The 19353-nt window shown below is 41.0% G+C and overlaps 1 protein-coding gene across 1 annotated transcript; it reads left to right on the top strand. All coding sequences in view use genetic code 11, as the record gives it.

Annotated features, from left to right (window-relative positions):
* Window positions 1–9495: 9495 nt before the first annotated feature.
* Window positions 9496–18702, top strand: EGR_07937 (hypothetical protein; the record flags this gene model as incomplete). Its single annotated transcript, XM_024497186.1, has 8 exons — window positions 9496–9585; window positions 10371–10465; window positions 10523–10596; window positions 14787–14864; window positions 15390–15495; window positions 15706–15852; window positions 17021–17072; window positions 18544–18702. 8 exons carry the CDS (start codon window positions 9496–9498, stop codon window positions 18700–18702), a joined length of 801 nt encoding a protein of 266 aa, XP_024348384.1.
* Between the last annotated feature and the right edge of the window lie 651 nt (window positions 18703–19353).

Below are 19353 nucleotides of genomic sequence, written 5' to 3'. Positions count from 1 at the left end.
ATTTGTTTGACAAGTTTGCACATTCTCGCACTTCCTGGAGGCAAAACGCTTTTCGTATGATGTAATTAGGAGGCGAAAATCAATGCGTGCAGGCTGCTTCCTTACTTTTTACATTAAAGTAGTTGTAATTATACCTATTTAAAATACCGACCTAGAAAATCAAAAGGCAGGTAAGTTCGGTTTCTTCTTTTGTATTTGTAAATATTTCTTTTGACCTTGATCAAAACCTTACAAAATTTCCAGGGATTGTAAACAATAAACATGTTAGTAAAGCTAAATTAAAACGCTGAAATGGCTAAGCTACTTCCAGATTGGATTAGAACATCTTTTATAAACCATCGTTTGAATACATTTGGGTCAGAGACAAGTGTGGCAACAAACATTTGAGCCAGTTTGAACTCTACCCTCTGGGATTAACCTACTCATTTATCAGCATTTTTGCGATAAAAATGTATAGTATCTGACCCAAACGGCACTTTTACTCGAGAAAACCGGGTAACATACTTATAAGGTGTACAAACACATTTGTGCCCCGAAACGCACACCGATAAGTGCATAAAAAGGAATTATAGCCTTCGTGATACCCATAGGTATTCGCATTGATGGAGTACCCGTTGTTTGCAAATAGGCTTTAGTTTTTTTGTCATTTTGCGGGGTATGTTTAGCCTGAATGAAGAGCACTTTTAATGCATGATTTAAACTCCACCAAATTCAAGACTTCGACCTGAGACAGTTTTAAGCGCATTTTTGGCTCCCTATTGCGGTTTATTCAAACTAGAAGTTCTTTCGACAACCGTTTGGAGCCAAGTTGACCAGTAATGCATATTAATTTTATTACAGATCAGTAAGCAGATTTTTCCCGATTTGTTTCATAATCTCCCTGTGGTCATTACGTTGGACGTCAAAGTTGCAACGTTTTTACACTGCCACAACAGAACCACCGCCTTAGCAACCAGGTCTGGCAACATATTTAGCGTAGAATTGAGTAATCAAGGTCACTCTCTCTCCTCTCGCTCATCCATGACGCATACACCACTCGCCTACGTATTCATGCATGATAGCACCCACTCCGATTCGCTGCAACGGCTGAAGGTGAATGCAGAAGGGTGCACACGCACAAGAGAGAGAAAATGACAGGGGGCAAGAACATCTGGAGTTGTGTTTGCCCTTGTGCCTGCCTGCCTCTGCACCACCCTCACTACCTCCCTCTCAGCACAATTCCATTCACGCCTATTGCCAAGGTAGCCAATAAGATTGCGCCATGCTGGTTGCTATGGTAAGCTCACTGCCAAATCGTATATTAGTATTTAGTAATAAATATGTGCGCTTTCGACTTAATAAGATCTATTGTTAAATGAGAGCCGCGTGGATTCCGCAAAATGATGTCAATGACGCTCACAAAGAGTTCACTCATTTAATCCCTTTCTGCTGGTGTCAAATAAGCATATTGCTAAATTATTACTACCAGTATCCTACGAAGTATTTTTGAGTGCGACTATCCACAAGATCAATCAACTATTAAAGATGGGTGTTACGTTTATTTCGACGATCCAAAATAGTCACTTTTGACATCACGAAAAGTTGTTCATGGCGCTAGAGAGATTATTTAAAATGTTGTCTGGATACTTAACTGAATATAACCAGTTTTCTGGAACAAACTTTATCAGATTCGGGTTAGGTTTTTCAACCAGTCGCGAAATAATGACTGATATTAATGCAAATTATTTAAACTTCACTCATCTCATCTAGCACTGACGTGGAATCGAAAAAAACAGCACCTCAGGACATGAAATCTGACAAGATTTTCCAATCTCATTTAAGCTGTGGATGTGGCAAGACATAGTCACTTTAAATGAGAAGAAAATAAAGCTATCGTTTCTAAAATTCACAGAACAACACCAAATTTTTGTACAACTTTTGAGTAACCAAATTTGTTACTCGTTTATTGCCTACATCAGCTATTTTATCGTGAATAACTGAACCTTAAAAGTGTGCTTGTTGAGTAAGTAACGGGTTACGTACTTTTTCTTCCAAAACCCAGACACACTTGTTTATGACAGTGCTGGCAGGCCACTGGTCAGTTTAAGTCGAGCGCTGGTCTTCTGGCCAGCCAATCAGTAACGTGAAGAAGAAAAAAATGCAAAATAATTTATTTTCTTTCTACTAATTTTAAAATTCCCCCAAGTTTGGTCTATTGTTTGTGTTAAAAAGCGCGTCCACTTCCGTAGTGACGGTTTCACCCAAGTAAATGTGTTCAAAAGGTAGTGAAAATTTGCTTTTCCTTTAAAATAAAAACCTCAATTCGTATTGGTGGAAATAAGGAAAAAACACAAAGTGGACTTTTCTGTTGTCTTTATCAAAATTTGTGGGTAAGCTTTTAGGATTCCTTTGCTTTTGCTGAACAAAGCTAGCTTAAATTAATTGTTCACCTTTACCGATGCCCTAAGAAGTCATAGTACCAGCGCAGATGGACTGGAAGCCATCTGGCATGGCCCGGAGGCCACACCGGTGGCCCAAAGTACAATCCACAGAGTCCTTCATTACCCGCGCAACCGACCGCGGTGTTAGACCAACGGTCTAGGCCTTGACGTTTCCGTATCAATAAACTCCTCTTCGTTGATAATAAAGATTAGATTGAGTTTCTTTTTACTTATACATTATTTATTGACTGTAAGGGTAAAGCATTATATTGTGCTTGTTTGGTCATTTCGCAGGTCATTTTGTGTGCTGGGAATGAGAAATATTACTTCCACAATGATGGATTGACAATAAAGCAGCTCATCATGCCTAGGAAAAAGGCTGCTGTTTATCCGGAACGATTATTTATGCGTTAGTTTTGTTGGCTGCGTACCTTTTTAGTGTAGGGTTCCCAGTCACATGTAGGATCGCGTCGGTGCAAATGGATGGTCCATTAGTGTACAGATGAGCGCGAGAATATGGATGTGGCCGAATGCTCAAACCTTCAAGCCGCGAGGGTTGAAGCGCCAGCGCAAACAAATTCGCCAGTGAAAGTAGTGAACAACATTTTGATCACTAGTATGAGCTTCTGCTGTGTAAACACAGGCAAGTTACTTTGTCAATCCGAAGGAATTGCGAAAGTAAATGTTCCACCTAAAAGTGCTCCCAGAGCGCGATGTGCTGGAGTATAGCACGTGCTTCTGGAGTAACGGAGCACGTCGGTAGCTTCTGCTCTTGTGTATTTGTATCTTTTTGAATGGCTTTGCGATAATAGAGAGTATCAGCATGCACTAAACTCGTCCTTATTAGGAGAAAAGCCGTGAAAGTACCAATTGCGCTTATTTTTAGCATGTCTGGAAACTAGGCATGAGGAGGTAATTTGCCAGAAATAGCTAAAACCACCAAATTGAAACACTTCCTAGAATTATAAACATTCGCAGCACAGTTCTTTGGAAGAAAGTCAAGCTAGTGACGATATTTTCCAGAATCGTCTTGTATTTCCGCCTACTCTGAGGCCGTTTTGGTTGGGCGGAGGTTCACTCAGGAGCTAGTTAGCGGGGTCTGTAGTTGGCTGAAGTGCAAAAATTAAAAAAAAACCCATTTGGGTTGCCAATTCTAAAGCTTCATCCAACCGCTCTCGCCATTCCTGAAATTGAGACAGACCTTTTCACATTTGAGTAAAATCTGACCAGCGATTCATCGGTCGCGTCACATGCAATAGTTGAGGGCATAGACGCCATTCGGGGACAGGATTGTGATCATGAGATAATTACTGTGTTAAATGCCCCCAGTTTTCCTCCTTGGCCATTGGCGCTTTCTTACAGAGCCGATTAAAGCGGTCCAGTCGGTCAGTGGGACTCGGCCGGTAGTCATTCCTTTCGGTTGTGATCACAGCAGAATCCGCAGGAGAATCGTGGCAGATCCTCCCACCTGCGAGCTTGATAGGAAGCGCATATAAGAGGCGATTTCGATGGCTGCCGCCTCTTTGAAGTTCCGCGCCCATTACAGACGGTCTTGCTTGGTACCTGTTTCAGGCCCAATCGACTGAACAAGTCGTTTTGCTAATGAATACACGGAGCTGTAGCCTTTCACGTAGCTTCAGCTGGCCAGTATGGGCACTGGCAGAGATGCGGGAGGTTGAATGTCAAGTGGTTTACGTAATTAGACCCATAAATTCTCCGAGGCATAGATTCGAGGCCCCATCAACCCGTGGATGCACTGAAAATCCATTGAACTGAATAATGATGTACTTCCGACGGTCTGATCCATTGTACTGGGAAACGATCATAACTTTGCGTGTGTTGATTAAGTTTTTTGAATTGTTGCAATATATTATCAGTTGCGTGGACGAGACTGACTGGTCGACAACAAGGCACCAACCCATGTGGTGTCATTGGGCCTCGTAGACCGTGTTTCCATGAGCCCAATTGGCTTGACTGTTGCGTAGCATGAAGCCGGAAGCTGATCTCATCCTCAGACTGAAACTGCATACGTTTGTACGGAACAGCTCGGATAACAATGATCGCTGCCCAGTAATGCCCTACAGTGTAGCCACGTTCACATTGAAGTTAATGGCAATTGGAGACTTTGGCTCACTAAGGCTGATGTTCATTCTTCCTGATCGGTTGTTCTGGACCTCCATAGACTAATCGGACCCTATACCCTCCATCAAAGCCAGTAAATTCAGAGTAAGAAACATTCGTATTTCTCTCCCATCAAAATTTCAGTTTGCATGCGAATGCGAATTCGGAGAGGTCGATTAAACATATTGTTTACTCGGGTTCGACGGAGGAGCAGAATGAACTTGGAGACTGCGAATCCGAGATGCTGTTGTTGCGGTCCAATGGACCACGATGATTTCACCTGCTTTGAAGTGCAAATTTTCCTTGTCTAAGCCTATTGATTGTCATCCGTATATACAAATAGCCTGGAACACCATTAAACAGTTAATCGTGGTGTTCCACTACATTTAAACTTAATATGCGGGGAAATCAGGCGGCAAACAAAAAAGCCCAAAGTTAACTTATTTGTTTATCTGAATGAACGGCCTCAAGAAAAGTGTTGATCAGCTAGAGTTAACATTTAAGAAATTGGTTGGATCACTTCAGATAACTTGATTTAAATGGCATGCTATTTACACTATTTTTTTTGTTCCATGCACAAAATGAAAATCAGAAGTGTCAGTCTGCATTCAGTCGCTGCACGTAAAGCACTGACATGAGAAAAAAATGCAATCATTTTGAGTGATGAAAGTCGGAAAGTCAATTATTATGGTGGAGTAGTAAATAAACTAGTCGCAGGTGGAAAAATTGGCAGCATTCTTGACGGCCACAAACTTTAATTAACTACAAAAAAGATGGCTTTCGGCCTCTTTAGGAATTTTAAAAACCACCTTTACAGTGGTTTTAGTTGTTTTCTATGTTAGTTTTTGTTTTGAAAACACCCACGTTTTTCCACACAGTTTGATTATACGAGCTGACAAACCATTCGCCGATTTGAATCGTGGCGCACTAGAGATCAGCCAATCAAGTGGGAGACTAGTGTCGGAGTTAGTGAATGTCTCGTAAATAAATAGGCGCTTTTGCCAGTGAAAAGATGCGCAAATAAATAACCAAATTAGACGAAAGTTCTGAAAACATTTATTTTAACTCGCTTTGCGTTCCCAGTGGATAAACAGGCGCAACCGTTCATCAGCCATGTCGTTTTCTCTTCTGACATAAATTCCGCGGGGAATACTGTTAATGATATATCTTTAAAAAAGGACTTTTTTAAACATTCTTGTTAAATGCGAATATGTTCACTTATCCGTCTAAACAAAAGGGATGTATAAAATAATAAAGGGGAAATACCCCTAAAATGTGTCAAAAACTTGTCTGCAGATATTCCCTAATCTTACTTCAGTTTACTTTAAGCGTGTTGCACTGATATTCTGCTTCCTTTATTTTTCCCCTTTATTGCCTACAAACTTACAAAGTTGTTTTAATTAATTCACCTACGAAAGAAATTTTTCTGCTCTAGGATACCCACTCAAAATGTTATTCTCCGTGATGGAATCGGAAGCAATGCTTACACATTCCTCTCGTTCATTGAAATATTCTTTAAAAGTAGAAATAAAAGTGAGCTTTATTAAGAATTTTGTAATGACGAAAAACGGCCTCAACTTTTATCAAGTAAACAAATGCACTTTGATTTGTTTTGCCAAAAAGTGAGAATTTCATTAATCTGGTTCACTTATGTGATTAATTCTAAAGAAAGTGTTCAAATTGTTACAAGACAAAAAAGCACTTAATTTGACGTAGGCGAGATTAGAGCCGTCAACTTATCTATGGCTCGGAGGCATGATGTCGTAAATGATGTGACGGCAGATTTTATTTTACAGGCTCTAAGCCTCTTGCTGAACGGAAACGGTGCAGGTGTGGTGCATCTCGTGGCAATTTTATGTGAAACGCGCACCGATTCACATGCATTCACACACACACAAACCCGGCATTGGTGTGGTGTGACGTGTGTATTGTATGTGATGGTCACGGTCAGACAGTTTAGGCTAACTCAGCACAGGCAAGGTGAGGAACACAAGCTAGTTTTGGCTTTGCTTATTACGCCTACTGGAATAGTCAGAAAGGGCAGAAAGATGGAGATAACGTAAAGAATTTTTTGCGACAGATTAATCTCTTTGAAAAGTTTCACTTTCATCATCGATGTCTGGCAACTTTCAATGGTTTTTTGGAGGCGGTCGGGTAGAATTATGCTGAGGAGCTTTTTGAAGTGCATGTCATTTAGTCCCTCTTCTGGTGTAAGGGAAACCTGGAGATATATTATTAATCAGGGGAACAATGACAGCTCTTTATGTGTGCTTTGAACGAGGTTTCCACTCAAAATGGGTAATGATGCAGGTCAAATGTATCATCGCTCTTGTTTGAGGGCTCTTGAATGTTCCCCTTGAGAGACGAATTTCACTCCAAAGTGCTACCCATAACACATCGTGCGATCATTGTATCTCCTCCCGCATTTTATTGCATCTATTTTTATTTATTTTCACGTCAGCCTATGCAAAACAAGAAGAAAGATGTGGTGCATAATGCCAGTGACACCCGGGCTCTGCTCATGTCTCCTGCTCCAAAGCCTTATATTTTCTTCAATGGTGATTCTGACCTCATCTGTAGCCATCTGCAAAGGCCGATCACAAGCTTTCTGTTTTTCGGGTCGTTGGGTTGATTGTAGCCTCACATCCACTTCGTCAATGGTTTAACATGGCTTCACCAAACCCTAGCATGAGTATTATTGGCCACTTTCCTCCCTCCTACTTAATTCTCAATTAAGTAGCTACGTATCATTTTATCTCTTCCGGTAAATCAATTTCTTGCTCTTCCGAAGACTCCCAACTAGAAGTGGAACGAGGGATTCACGCCTTCTTTTGATAATACCTCATTTTAGTTGATCAAGCATCACGTTTAAAATTAATCATAGATTTCGTGGGAAATTTCTCACACCCACGTAAACACAAGTTTTGTAAAGTTTACTTCCATTACCAACTTCTACTTAAGTTCTTCAATCTTAAATTCTATGAAAGCATGAGCTCATACATTTACGGGTATGTTTGTAAGCTTGAGTGCCATCAAGTTGTCAACTAGAGAATACTGCGAGAACTGCTGGTGTATACGTGACTGCTGGATGGCTATCGAGGCCACTTAGAGAGAATGGTTGTATTGCTGTCTATCTATCCTCCCTCACCTGACCTTAATACCCAAAAGGGTTTAATGGTGCATGACCACCGGGATACAAGTCGATCAGGGGGGAATTAGGCGCATGCCCCAGTCTAGAGGGACCTCCTTGAAAGTTCGGGAATTCGATAAAATAAAAGGCGACTTCCAGAGAATCGTCTTCTGAGATTGCAGATGCTTTCACAGCTAAACAAATGCCCATATCGTTAACTAACCATAAAGGATCTTCTCACTACTTATTTTACACTTCTGGGGTACGCATAAATCCCACTTCAGGAAACGATTTTTTATTTGTGATGATGGTGAACTGACAACGGAAGTGTTTCCTACGAATATTTTTTCTGATGCCTCAACATTTGCCTCCGGAATTGGTTAGCTAATTGGTTGAATAGAGGACCCACAAACCCCATGGCACCACTGAATATACCTGTGAGATAGATGGTAGGGAGACAATGCCTCACCTTAAGGTTTGGCATTCACAGGTCACACAGAATAGCAGGACGGTGGTCACAGCTAGATTGTTTACTTTTACAGGTGGGGCATTTTTTGTAGGGCGGAAGTTGTGCCCATCTTCTATCTCAACGGCTCGGCTGCCTTCCATCAAGCATTTATGAAAGAGGGGTAAGGCGGCGACGAACACAGCCTGTTGATGAAATCATGGAGCAGTGAAGGGATTGAAGACATCACCTGTCGGTTCGTGGGATATGACCGGTTTTAAGGGGAGTCTCCAAACCCCCCCCCCCTGATTGTCCTGCCTTTTAGCCATATAAAAACGAAAAAAAGAAGAGGAATAAAAAAATGGTTTTGAATGCCCTCTGACCGATGTATATGCTCTTAATACCCGATTCCCTTCTCTTACCACTACTTTTGTGAATTGGGGAAGATGTGCCTGAAAACAGAAATTGCTCCTTTTAATTTCCCTTTTTCTGGTACTTTTTTAAGTTGAAAGGACAAAATAAGACCTCAAATCTATTATATGATTTTAATATCCTCCCTTCTTCTACCTTCTATCATTTCAACATTATCCAAGCGTTTAACTGAGTCATCGGCACAAATAAATATCAACTTTTAATTTACTTTTTCTGGTATCTAATTTTCCATTTAAGTGTCATGGATTGTTAGAAATTCTGCAAAGTCAAATACTCTTAGTGGATTTTTCACCCTTCTGCCTGAGCACAAACTCCAACAAATGTGATGGAGGTCACAATCCCGAGGGGTGACCTTGAATCCCAGAACATCAAAGCGACCGTGCAGTCCGTTAACTCCACATCTTGCAACACTTCAAATTTGTACCACTGGGTTATCATTGACCGCCTTTTTCTCCCTTAAAACACAGGTGAGTCTTTGTTGTCAACTGGTGGGAATCGCAAGCACTGACTTTATCATTTTAAAGCTTAGGCGTGTCCGCCCCCTTTAATGGCTTCACTGTAATTCACGCATTTTATGATGCACAGTTATAACCCTCGTTTTGCCATAATCCACAAGAAACAAACGACCTGGTTATAGGGTGAAGGAGGTACAACAAAAGGTCTCCTTTAGTAGTTGCTGCTCTTTTTTCCTTCTGAAAAATCCCACAATAAGTTAGATCTCGCACCTTGTGAGAAGTAGGTAAACAAGGTCATCTCTTTTCTACAGACACTTTACCATTCGCAGGAAGTAAGGATAGAATATCGAAGGAAAAAGAGCAAATAAATGAAAGAAGGTCACCTTTAAGTTTTTAGTCGACTAAATTTTACCTGCATTCTATCCGGAAATGTATTAATCATGCTTAGCGGGCTCTCCAATCGCCTCACTTTGGAGAGTTGGCGGAACTGTAATGATTCCGAAACTAAAGAGGAAGAAGAAGAACGAGAAGAAATCACGACTTTGCTGTGTAAGTACTATATCAAGAATGAAAAGAAGACGAGTAGGTTGTAGACATAGCGTTGTGGCATTGGAGGACCTTCCGAATTTGTTAACCGCTTTAACCTCGTATTCTGCAATGCTATCATTAGGGAAATGGCATGACACCAGAAACCAAGTGACCCATTGCCGATTCCTCAGGAATGTTCGCAAAAATTGCATTCTTAGTAAGGGAACTATTGACTAGGCTTGTAGGGAGAAAAAAATGCCTAGCGGAGCTATCCCCTATGTTTTACCTGGTGGTAGCTCTTTGAAATAAACATCCTTTCATATAAGAATTAAGTATGTACACTTTTTTCTTGTTAGACCAACCGCCCACTCTGTACTACTTCCAGGCGGTGGATTAACTCAAAGGCAATGTGTGCTCCCATCGGAATTGGTGAGCGAAACCGCCGATACTTAAATATGACTGTCTTTCAAGCTCGGTGAGGATCCATAAAAAATAACCTCTTCTTTCGGGTCGTGGATGATTTTTAATGCCTTTCCCACAAAGATGACTTGCCAAAGGTAACAGGGAGGGGAAAGCTCATAAGCAGACAAAGAGAGCTAGACATGGGGGGCGGGAACTGTGCATTGACACTTCCTTTTGTTGAAGGTGGATGTTCACCGAACGAAGCCTCGATGATCTGCATAATTTGGAGCACCAAGGCCTTTATAACGCAGTCACTTCTACTTGGCTGTCCATTTTCTTCACCGTCGGACTGCGGATTCAAATTCTTCACGTATACTCGAAGGGGAGAAAAGAAAAGACCCAGATTCATAAAAAATTAAAGCAGTTTTACTTCAAAGAAACTTCTTCCTCCTCCTTCTCCTTCTCTCCCTCAAAGCTCATGTTTCAAAGTCTTTTCCAATTTTATGAGAAAAAAACTTAAAAAAGAAGAACTGTAAAATAATAGGCATGGGATTTAGGGTAGGACTTAATAACTGTAAAATCTGCTTAGTTACCTTCCAAAGTTCAGAAAATTTTCTCCACTAAGTATCGGAATAAAGAAAATACCTTGGGTGCGTGAAGAAGGTAATGCAGTTTAGTGAGGAACTGGTTGAAATGACCTCTTGGCAGGTGTGGAATCTTTTGGAATATACACAAGAGTTTATATGCATGCACTAGAAAGGCATAAATATACTTTGGTGTGTTTAACAAGGTAATCCTGGCAATTTCAACTTCGCTATATTGAGCAGCTTCCTGTGGATGCGTGCGTGTGTAGAGTGGTGAAAGGAGTAAGTAGAGGGTGGGTTGTAGAAAAAAAGTGGGGGGAGAATGAAACGAAAGCCGAAAGATGGATTAGTTTACTCATTAGCGATGAAGCATTTCAAAACATTTAAGGGCGATGCCCATCTCTTCCCAAGCGGTACACCTCTTTGGTGAACAGATAATCAACTTGGAATACAAGCAGCAACAGTTGGTAAGCGCATGGAAAGAAGGTCATATTTACAGCATACAGCACAACATATATCTCTGGGAAGATCTCTTGCTACAGTTTAGGATGTATGAGATGCTACTCATCCCACAAAATGAGTAGTACCTTTTATCCACACCAGTTAATCACAAAAAATGGAGCATTCAGTTAGGACTTCAAAACTGCGGTGTAAATGTGGCGACAGGAGGCATCTTGTTGTTCAGTAAAGCAAAAAATGACTTTGTAAAGTAGACTTAACACCCAAATTTTCTCCCTTTATAAAGAGCAATGCATTTTCTTAGCGAACCACAAAACTTTTCTTTTCCAGTTGTTTTGCGCTTGCTCAGTGTAACAAAAGGAAAGGGAAAACGTGCCGCCGTGTGGTGTCGCGGCTCTGGAGAAGGATAGTGGATTTTTTATGGATAAGCAAGCAAACCGTACGTTAGCTGAGGAAAATGATCATCACCTTACATCCGAGGCCTTAAGTTAAGGTAAAAAATGCCCCTGAGATAGAGAGTTGATTGCAAGCAGTACTTTCCCCCCTAAAATTCATTGAAATTCCCAGTTAATAAATGTAATTAAGTGGGATAAAGACGTCTAGTCAAATAATTGGGAAGTCTATTTTATCTCTTAGGTAGTGGTTATTATACCTGTGGGTCAAATCAGTAGACAGCTGGATGGATGAATGAATAAATGCAGAGCGGTAAACTATTCCAAGGGGTAGGAATATGAAGAAGCTACCACAAATGAAACTTGACATTCTATCTACATCCTCATGGTAGAACAATGTTCATGACATCTGCCGAAATATCAAAAATCAAAACTGATTAAACAGGTTTTTTAAAATATTCTCTCCACGTTAAATGAGCAAACATTATTGGTGGAACCTGTTTCCTACTTCAAGGTCATGTGTTTCTCCACAGCTGCGCGTAATTTCTTTCGCCTACATTGAGGTCAGGGAAATTTCCCCCGTCAGATTGTGCAACAGCACGGCATCGCGGGCCACACGGACCATAAATCACAATCGGGACGCTTTCACACATGACTGCTTTCCCAGTGGCAAAACTGTCTTTCCAAATACGTCTCGCAATAATGTTAGATCATTGGTGTTCTCGCATGATCTCTTGTCCCTGCTTCCCCTCCTCCACTTCCGCCTCCGCCTCTGCCTGCGCCTCCGCCCGCGCCTCCGACTCCCTATCCACCTTTACCTAAACACACGGCGCAAACAATATAGATAGGCATGAATATTAGGCACACCAACGGCAGGATGAGGAGGAGAGGTTATTTTTGATCGTAGCGCTGCTTCCTAATTGGCTGACGTTGGCTCTGGCATCCACGAGGGAATGGTATTCATTCGGAGGAACAGTAGATTCTCCTCTTCACCTGTCAGAATAAACTACTGAATTCTCCACTTTATCTACTGAATTATGCTTTTCTCTCATTCTTTGTTGCATCTAAGGTGTATTATTTTGAATTGTATTCTTGTTTAAACTTGCTTTAAAGCCTACATATAAATTACCAAAATAAAGTTTAAAAGCTACTTATTAATTCAGCCTAGTCCCCTAACTTTCTCCCTACCTTTCTGTGATTATTTGTACACCTTCGAGTAAAAAGCCTAGTGACTGTCATCCCTGACTGCTGTTAGGTCTTTGTCAAGTGAACAGCTCATGGTGAGTAACTCCTCCTGCAGTCCACCACCCACACACAAGCACATAAAAATAGAGAATTGTGGAGAGAAAGTGAGGCGCGCCTTGAAAGCGTGAGGTGGTTGGTAATACCCGCTGGCGTGTTGCTTCTACGCTCCAACTTTCTCAGCACAGCACAGTTGGTCAATCAATGACCCCATAATGCGTGGGAGTTTGTTTTAACGGCGTAAGTGAAAAAGGTTGACAAATTTCAGAAAATAACTCACAAATATTAATAATTGGGTTATAACCTCTATTTGTTGTGCCATTCCCTTTGCGCCCCTTACTACGAAATGGAGGGGCACCCTAAAACAGGAGGCACATTTGGTTTAACGGCCTTACATACTGGTTACTCTGGTCTACCAGAAGGTATCCGACAGTAGTCTGTGACTTTGGAAGCGAATTGAATCCGTTGTGTGTAGCAGACCAGCCCAAATTACAGCCGTCAGGCTGGTCAAATCGGGATGAAAATGCAAAAGGAGAGGAGAGGGGCAAATGGTGGGAAGAGGGAGCAGGAAGGCACATTTGACAAGCTCCGCCACCAGTCTGGTAGTAATCACTGGAAGAGCAATGGCAGATGGTACACACTTTCCCATTACACGTGACAAGTGACGCCACTTATGCTTATGCATAATGAAGTGATTCCTCACAGGAGGGACAGTATGGATATCAAGTGTGTTGTAAAGAATATGCAAATTCCTTCCTCCTCCTTTTTCTAATTTTGAAATAACTGGTGATTATTTTCAATGACTTCTGCAAATTAATTACTTTTAATTTGACAAATTTGTTTTTAAAGAGGTTTTAGTAAATAGAGAAATATGGAATAGTGTTCGTGCGAAACCGGGACTGCGGAGTTCCAATCCCCGCCATTGGTTAGGCGTTGAAGTGATCCTGAATGACTGCAAATAACTAAGAATGGAAGTTGTCTTATGGATGTCTGTAAAATATTTGCACCACTCAAAGGACTTGTTGGAGCTGAGGCATACAGTGGCTCAGGCGAGACTTCATCAACGCACTTTTCCACCTTCTTCGCCCACGGTACATGAAGCATCACCCATTTTTATGTTCTGCTTTTTGAGATTTTTCTTCCCACAGTCCAGGTGTGACCTGAGCGCAGGGAGATCTACTTCTTTAGAAAGTGGAAAGGATAATTGATGAGGTGCATAGATTCCACTATTCCGTCAGACTGAAGGCTAAAAAAGATAGCATTGCGCCAGACTACGCAAGCATGGACTGTAAACGTACACACGCAGACATGTGTGACAAAACCTGACGATCATTTTGTTTATTTATTTATAGTAAGAACCATGGTTAATGCCCTTTGCTTGTCATCTTCACTGTCTAGGTGTGGAATAGACCGCTTCAGAAACATACAATGAACCATAAAATGTATGCTGAATAACCTGGCATTAGAAATTGGGTTGAAGCGGCAGAAAGGAAAAAAACTTGATAGCCACACCAATCTCATCTCACTGTGGAGGCATTTTCTAGTGCCCTCTATTACCCTATTTTGACTGCTAGACACTGAAATCTGCCGTTAAGGGTGAAGCAATTAGAGGGGAATAGTGGAGAGGTAAAATGTCAGGCGTTTTGGCACACAACCAGATCTAATAAAGAAGTAAATAAATGGCCGGAGCTGGAGTCTGTGTGTAAGGGAGTTCAATTTAGTCGCCCTTAAATGGAGGGAAACACGCAGTACATTAAACATGCCCATTCACTGTCACATGTGATTGTCTAATGGGAAGAAAAAGGTGGTAATCATAGGAGAGGAGGGGATAGCTGAGGCCGCACCCGTTTACTCTCTTCTAGGCAATTTTGATGGTGAACGATACGGGGTCTTGCATCGTATCGCGGTAAGACTGAGACTTCTTTTCTTGGTGTGGATGTTTCGATGGCAGGATTTATTTCCCTTCTCTCCTCCACCACAATCAAGATCTGTGGAGGATAAAGATAGATTCCAGCTGTAATAGTCGCGCCTGTAGTGTATCACACACACAGAGGGGCAAAAAAGGTGTAGCTTACCTTGGATGAAGTGATGCGTGCCTTAGAACTATGCGGTAGGTAGCGGAGTGGTACATCGTCTAGGGCCAACCAATGGTACGCTTATTCAACTGACATTTCAGGCGTCACTTCTTGTCACGTTACAAATCTGTCACGGTCAGTCAATTTTATGCTTAAAATGCACATTAAAGAAGTGACAGGTAAGATGGCAATGTGTTATACTGTCAACGTCTCGGTTTGTTACTCAAAACGGGTAATGTCAAAGATTAACTTTGACAAGTCAATCTACTTCTTCACAAATTCTTCCCCAGAGGAGGTCTCTCCCTCCCATAATCCAACCACATTTAGTGAACTAAGCAAATGCATACCATTCCTAGGAGAAAAGGTTTCGCTATCACAAACCACCTTAAACAATTCAATCCTGCCTTTCTGTTTACCTCAAGTCTCTTTTGTTAGGCCCAAACAACAATTAAACTTGGTACAAAGGGCGACAGACTGGGGAGAACTGCTAAATGGAGGCAAATAAGAGGTCACAAATATCGAGCTTTTTCATATTAGGCGATTCGACTGCCAACACCAAAGTTGGGATGCGACTAAAAAGAGGTCTGGATGTAGATGTCACTCCTTCATAAGGGATCACTAATATTGTGATTTGCTCACAAGAATGAGCAGTTTGACAGACTATCCTATGGTCTACTACCCTCTTCTGAGTAATTACTTTTTAGGCTCCAAATATAAGTGTGCATTATTTGTTCTTTGTGTAATGATAGACCGCAAAAGTTTGTTTAAATTTACATCTCGGCCGCCCCCAGAATTTAAAACCTGTTTAGGGTAAACACTACGACTGCACCAATGGAGGAGCTGGACAATTCTCAAGGTCACTGCATGCTTATTCATAAAAAATACTTTCTCAACTAAAAAAGGTAGAAAAGAAAAAGCACTAAAGACTAATCGATTTCCTCAAATGTAAAGTACTTTAGGGTTGATAGTGACCTTTTTCGATAGGAGGATGTTTTGTCTTTAATAATTTCTATTTCCAAGAAATATACTACAAAAGAAAAAAATGAATTTTTTTGCATTTGCTCTAACTGTGTGCAAGAACAGGAATCTTCCATGCAAAAAAATCACTTGCGGTTGTTCACACAGCGCCTTCTGTGAACAGGAGCTTCTGCAATCATGTGTTGACATGTGTGTCAATCTGGGTAGTGGATTAGAGTGCAAGCTAACAAACAACTATTTCATCAGAACTAGAGCTCAGAGAGGTATAGTGAGGAATCTCTTGAAGAGGGACGACTGAAAACTTGAAAGATGGGGTTTCTGGTTAGCATTGCGTTCATGTGTGTCTCCTGTGACTCGAAGCAAAACCTGATCCAGATGGACTACTATCTCAACTTTACCGACTGATCAAGCCTAACGGAAGGTAGCCTTGGATCCGAAGAGACCTTTAGACTAAATCTTAAGTTCGTCATAACTGTCAATAATGAACTCTTTGAACGCCATATGACATCGCTGAGTTGGCATGTTTCACTACGTTCACCTAAATGACGGTGACCCTTCATTCATCTTTTAGTCGCATATTAAGCAGCCCTCAGTTCCCTCATGTGCTAATAATACATCTTTTGCTTTATCATAATGCCTAGCTAGAGGAGCTAAACTTTTTTATAAAAATTCGTATTCGCACCCAAACTACTGTAGTTTTGTGTCTAACCAGCCCACGCACATGTCGAAAAGGTATGGACTGTCGTACAAAAAATACAGTGATTGAGTGAATAAATTAGCAGAAAGCCAAATGCTGCCTGGACAAAATCGCATGCGGCTCCAGCTGGAACTGTCATGGAAGAAACATACTTGTCAAAAGCGAAAGCGAGATTGCCTTAATCCATGTGGTTACCAATTCATGCGCGGAAAAGTTAGTAATATGTGTTACTTTCAGGTTACATAGAGAGAGTATCTTTATGTGAAAATTATTAGGTCTTTTAAACGCGCTAAAACGCCTCATTGAAGTTACGCCATCCTACCACCAAAGTAGGTAGCATAAGAAGAAAAAAGTGGGCAAACTTAAACCCGCTTTTTTTTCTCTGCGGTAGGTCGCATCGTAAACGCAGCTGGCTAGATACAATACACCAAGAGAGAATAATATTCTGACGTATTTTGACTACTGACAGCAAGGATTTGATCATAAAAAGGCATATTAATAACATGGATTGCAAATCTGCTCACAAATTTTTGCTTAACGTGTGAAATATACTGAATTAAGGCTTAAAGTTTGATAAATTCGTCGCATTCTTGACGAAATTCATAGCTTAAGCCAGCTTGATATCTAATCTTCAGATAAGTTTACAATTCAATATTTTAGTCTGATAATAGGCAAGAAATTACACCACTTTAAATGCACAAGTTTACAAAAAGTTACCTTTTAATTTAACTTCAAATTTTATTAACCTTAAGTAAGTCCCTTCTTTTTCCTATCTAGTCATGCACCCCGTTTCCTTGGTCACTTTTATTCTTCTTACGTTTGACCAGGAAATCAAAAGTTGTTTACGTAGATCCCATGTGTGATATAACCAAATGAAGTCAAATTTATTTTTTTTTTAAAGCAGCCTTAAGTTTTACGGATAAGTTTGCGAGAAGACTGGACCTTTTCTAACGAGAAAAGGAAGAAATCTAGACCAGTCCTGAGGTCAATTATTTCCTTATCGATGAGTGCGGAATACTTGCATCACAATCTTTTAAAGATTTTCAGCGTTTGCCAAGTCTCTAAGAAAGAATTGTCTTAAATCCTGTTTGACCATGCATAAAAAGTCATCTCTTCAGTAAACTCCAGTGTCTTTTAAGTACTTTTTTCGGTTAAAAATACCTGTGGTTTGCTTTGGAAAATGCAGCGCAATAGCTTTAATATATAGTGTATACATTCCTGAAGAGCCATTTTAGGTGGTAAGCAGTCAGGTTGCATCAACTTTGTACCGCGGACAACGCTTAAATTCCCAACGCAGGAGGAAGAGGGGTGAAGAGGCCACCTTTGATGTCGCCTTCATTTCCGCTCTTAAAAAGCCTTAATTGTTTGTACATTTCTACATTATCGCATCAAATGACGTCTTTCTCTTACCCATCTTCCCCATCCACGGATCTGGAATCGGAGGCAGTAGACAAAAATCAGCAAAGTTATTTCTGTATGGGGTATGCGTGTGTATGTGTGTGTGAGGAATGAAGGCGCCTTGACATTTTGTTGTTAATTAGAGATAGCAACTTGTGTTAAACATCCACAAACGGTGTAAAAAATGGGGTTAACCAAGGCATGAAATTCCTCGATTAGTGTCTGCCTCCCCAATTCGCTTTAGCAATCCTTCGCGTGTTAGCCTCAATTGAAGTGAAAATATGTAGCGGCATGACCGTCACTTTTTAGGTCTAAAAGCAACAAATGCCTTAAAACTAGTCAATTTTGCATCAAGTTGTCGGAGGCGTCTCATAAAAGAAGCACTTTGGGTTTTTCTCCATGTGCTACAGCGGCACCGTCTCCTTTTCCTTCACCTTTGTACAATTGTGTGGACCTCCAGGGCACACAAGTCACGCGGTTGGACGACAGTATACCGTTTCCTAGGCATAGATGTCGTTCTAGCACCAGGACAGTTACTCTTTCACAGACCCTTAAAAGCCACCGATCTCTAAGCCGAGTGGCCAGGGGAGTCGGGAAGACTTGACATTTTTAGTGATATTGAGGGATGAGAGGAAAAAAAGTGGGCATAATATTTCGTAAGGGTGAAGAAGAAAGTCACTTGATTTAGTGCCTTCATTTGTCAAATTATTTGACGGCTACTTTTTATCTCTCCGTTATCTGCCTCCTTGAAGTACATTTAGTCGTGAACTCAAACTACTTTACAGGTGCGTACTTCCAGTGTGTATAGAAAAGTAAACTACGCTGCGTACTTTTGCGCCAAAAATTTAAATAAAGGCAAAACTTTAACTAGGATGAAATGCAGTGAAAACCCTAAGAATTGTCATGGTAACCATGGTAATGAAGAGAAGACTGAAAATGGATGAAATGTAACGCTTTCGTGCTTGTTTTAATCGGGTTAAGCAATGCCCAGACAATTTAAGTGCACGTTCTCCTAAGGTTTGTGGTAGGTCGAGGGATTTTTCCTACCCTACCGTTTAGTAGACGAATTGGGGGAAAATAATGGGGAAAATGGGTGCTTTTACTTGTGTATGCACGGAAGGGACCCTGCATTCAAGCCCTCTGCTTCGGCTCAACCTTCTCGGCTTTCTCTGTAAAGCACATATCTAGTTTGTCAGGTGCATTACAGCTTATCATATAACTTACTTTGAGGCTTCAAGGCTTTGGACGACGCCCCACTGTGCTTACCCTTCATGTTTCAACTATTTTTAGTGCAGGAGAGGTGGGGTCTTTTTCAACTTCCTGCAACGCCAACAACCTCCTTATGACCTACTCACAAGTCCATCAACAACAAAGAAAGGAAAAACAGCTCTGCATCCCATGATAAAATTATGAGCACAGACATTTACCTGTTCGGTTTAACCAGTGATAGACACACTGGTAATGTTTTGATTCAAAATTAAAAGCTCTCTTGCAATACTGCAGTCCACATTTTTCCTGTGAATATTTGTTTGCCAAAAAAGAAGTTACACCCTCTAGCTGGTTTGAAGAATAACTGTCACTGGGTTGAGAGGAAA

The sequence above is a fragment of the Echinococcus granulosus genome, assembly GCF_000524195.1.
Source record: "Echinococcus granulosus chromosome Unknown EG_S00091, whole genome shotgun sequence".
Classification (NCBI taxonomy): Eukaryota; Metazoa; Platyhelminthes; class Cestoda; order Cyclophyllidea; family Taeniidae; genus Echinococcus; species Echinococcus granulosus.
Note: the sequence above shows the minus strand (reverse complement) of the source record. Positions and strands in the feature narration are given on the sequence as shown.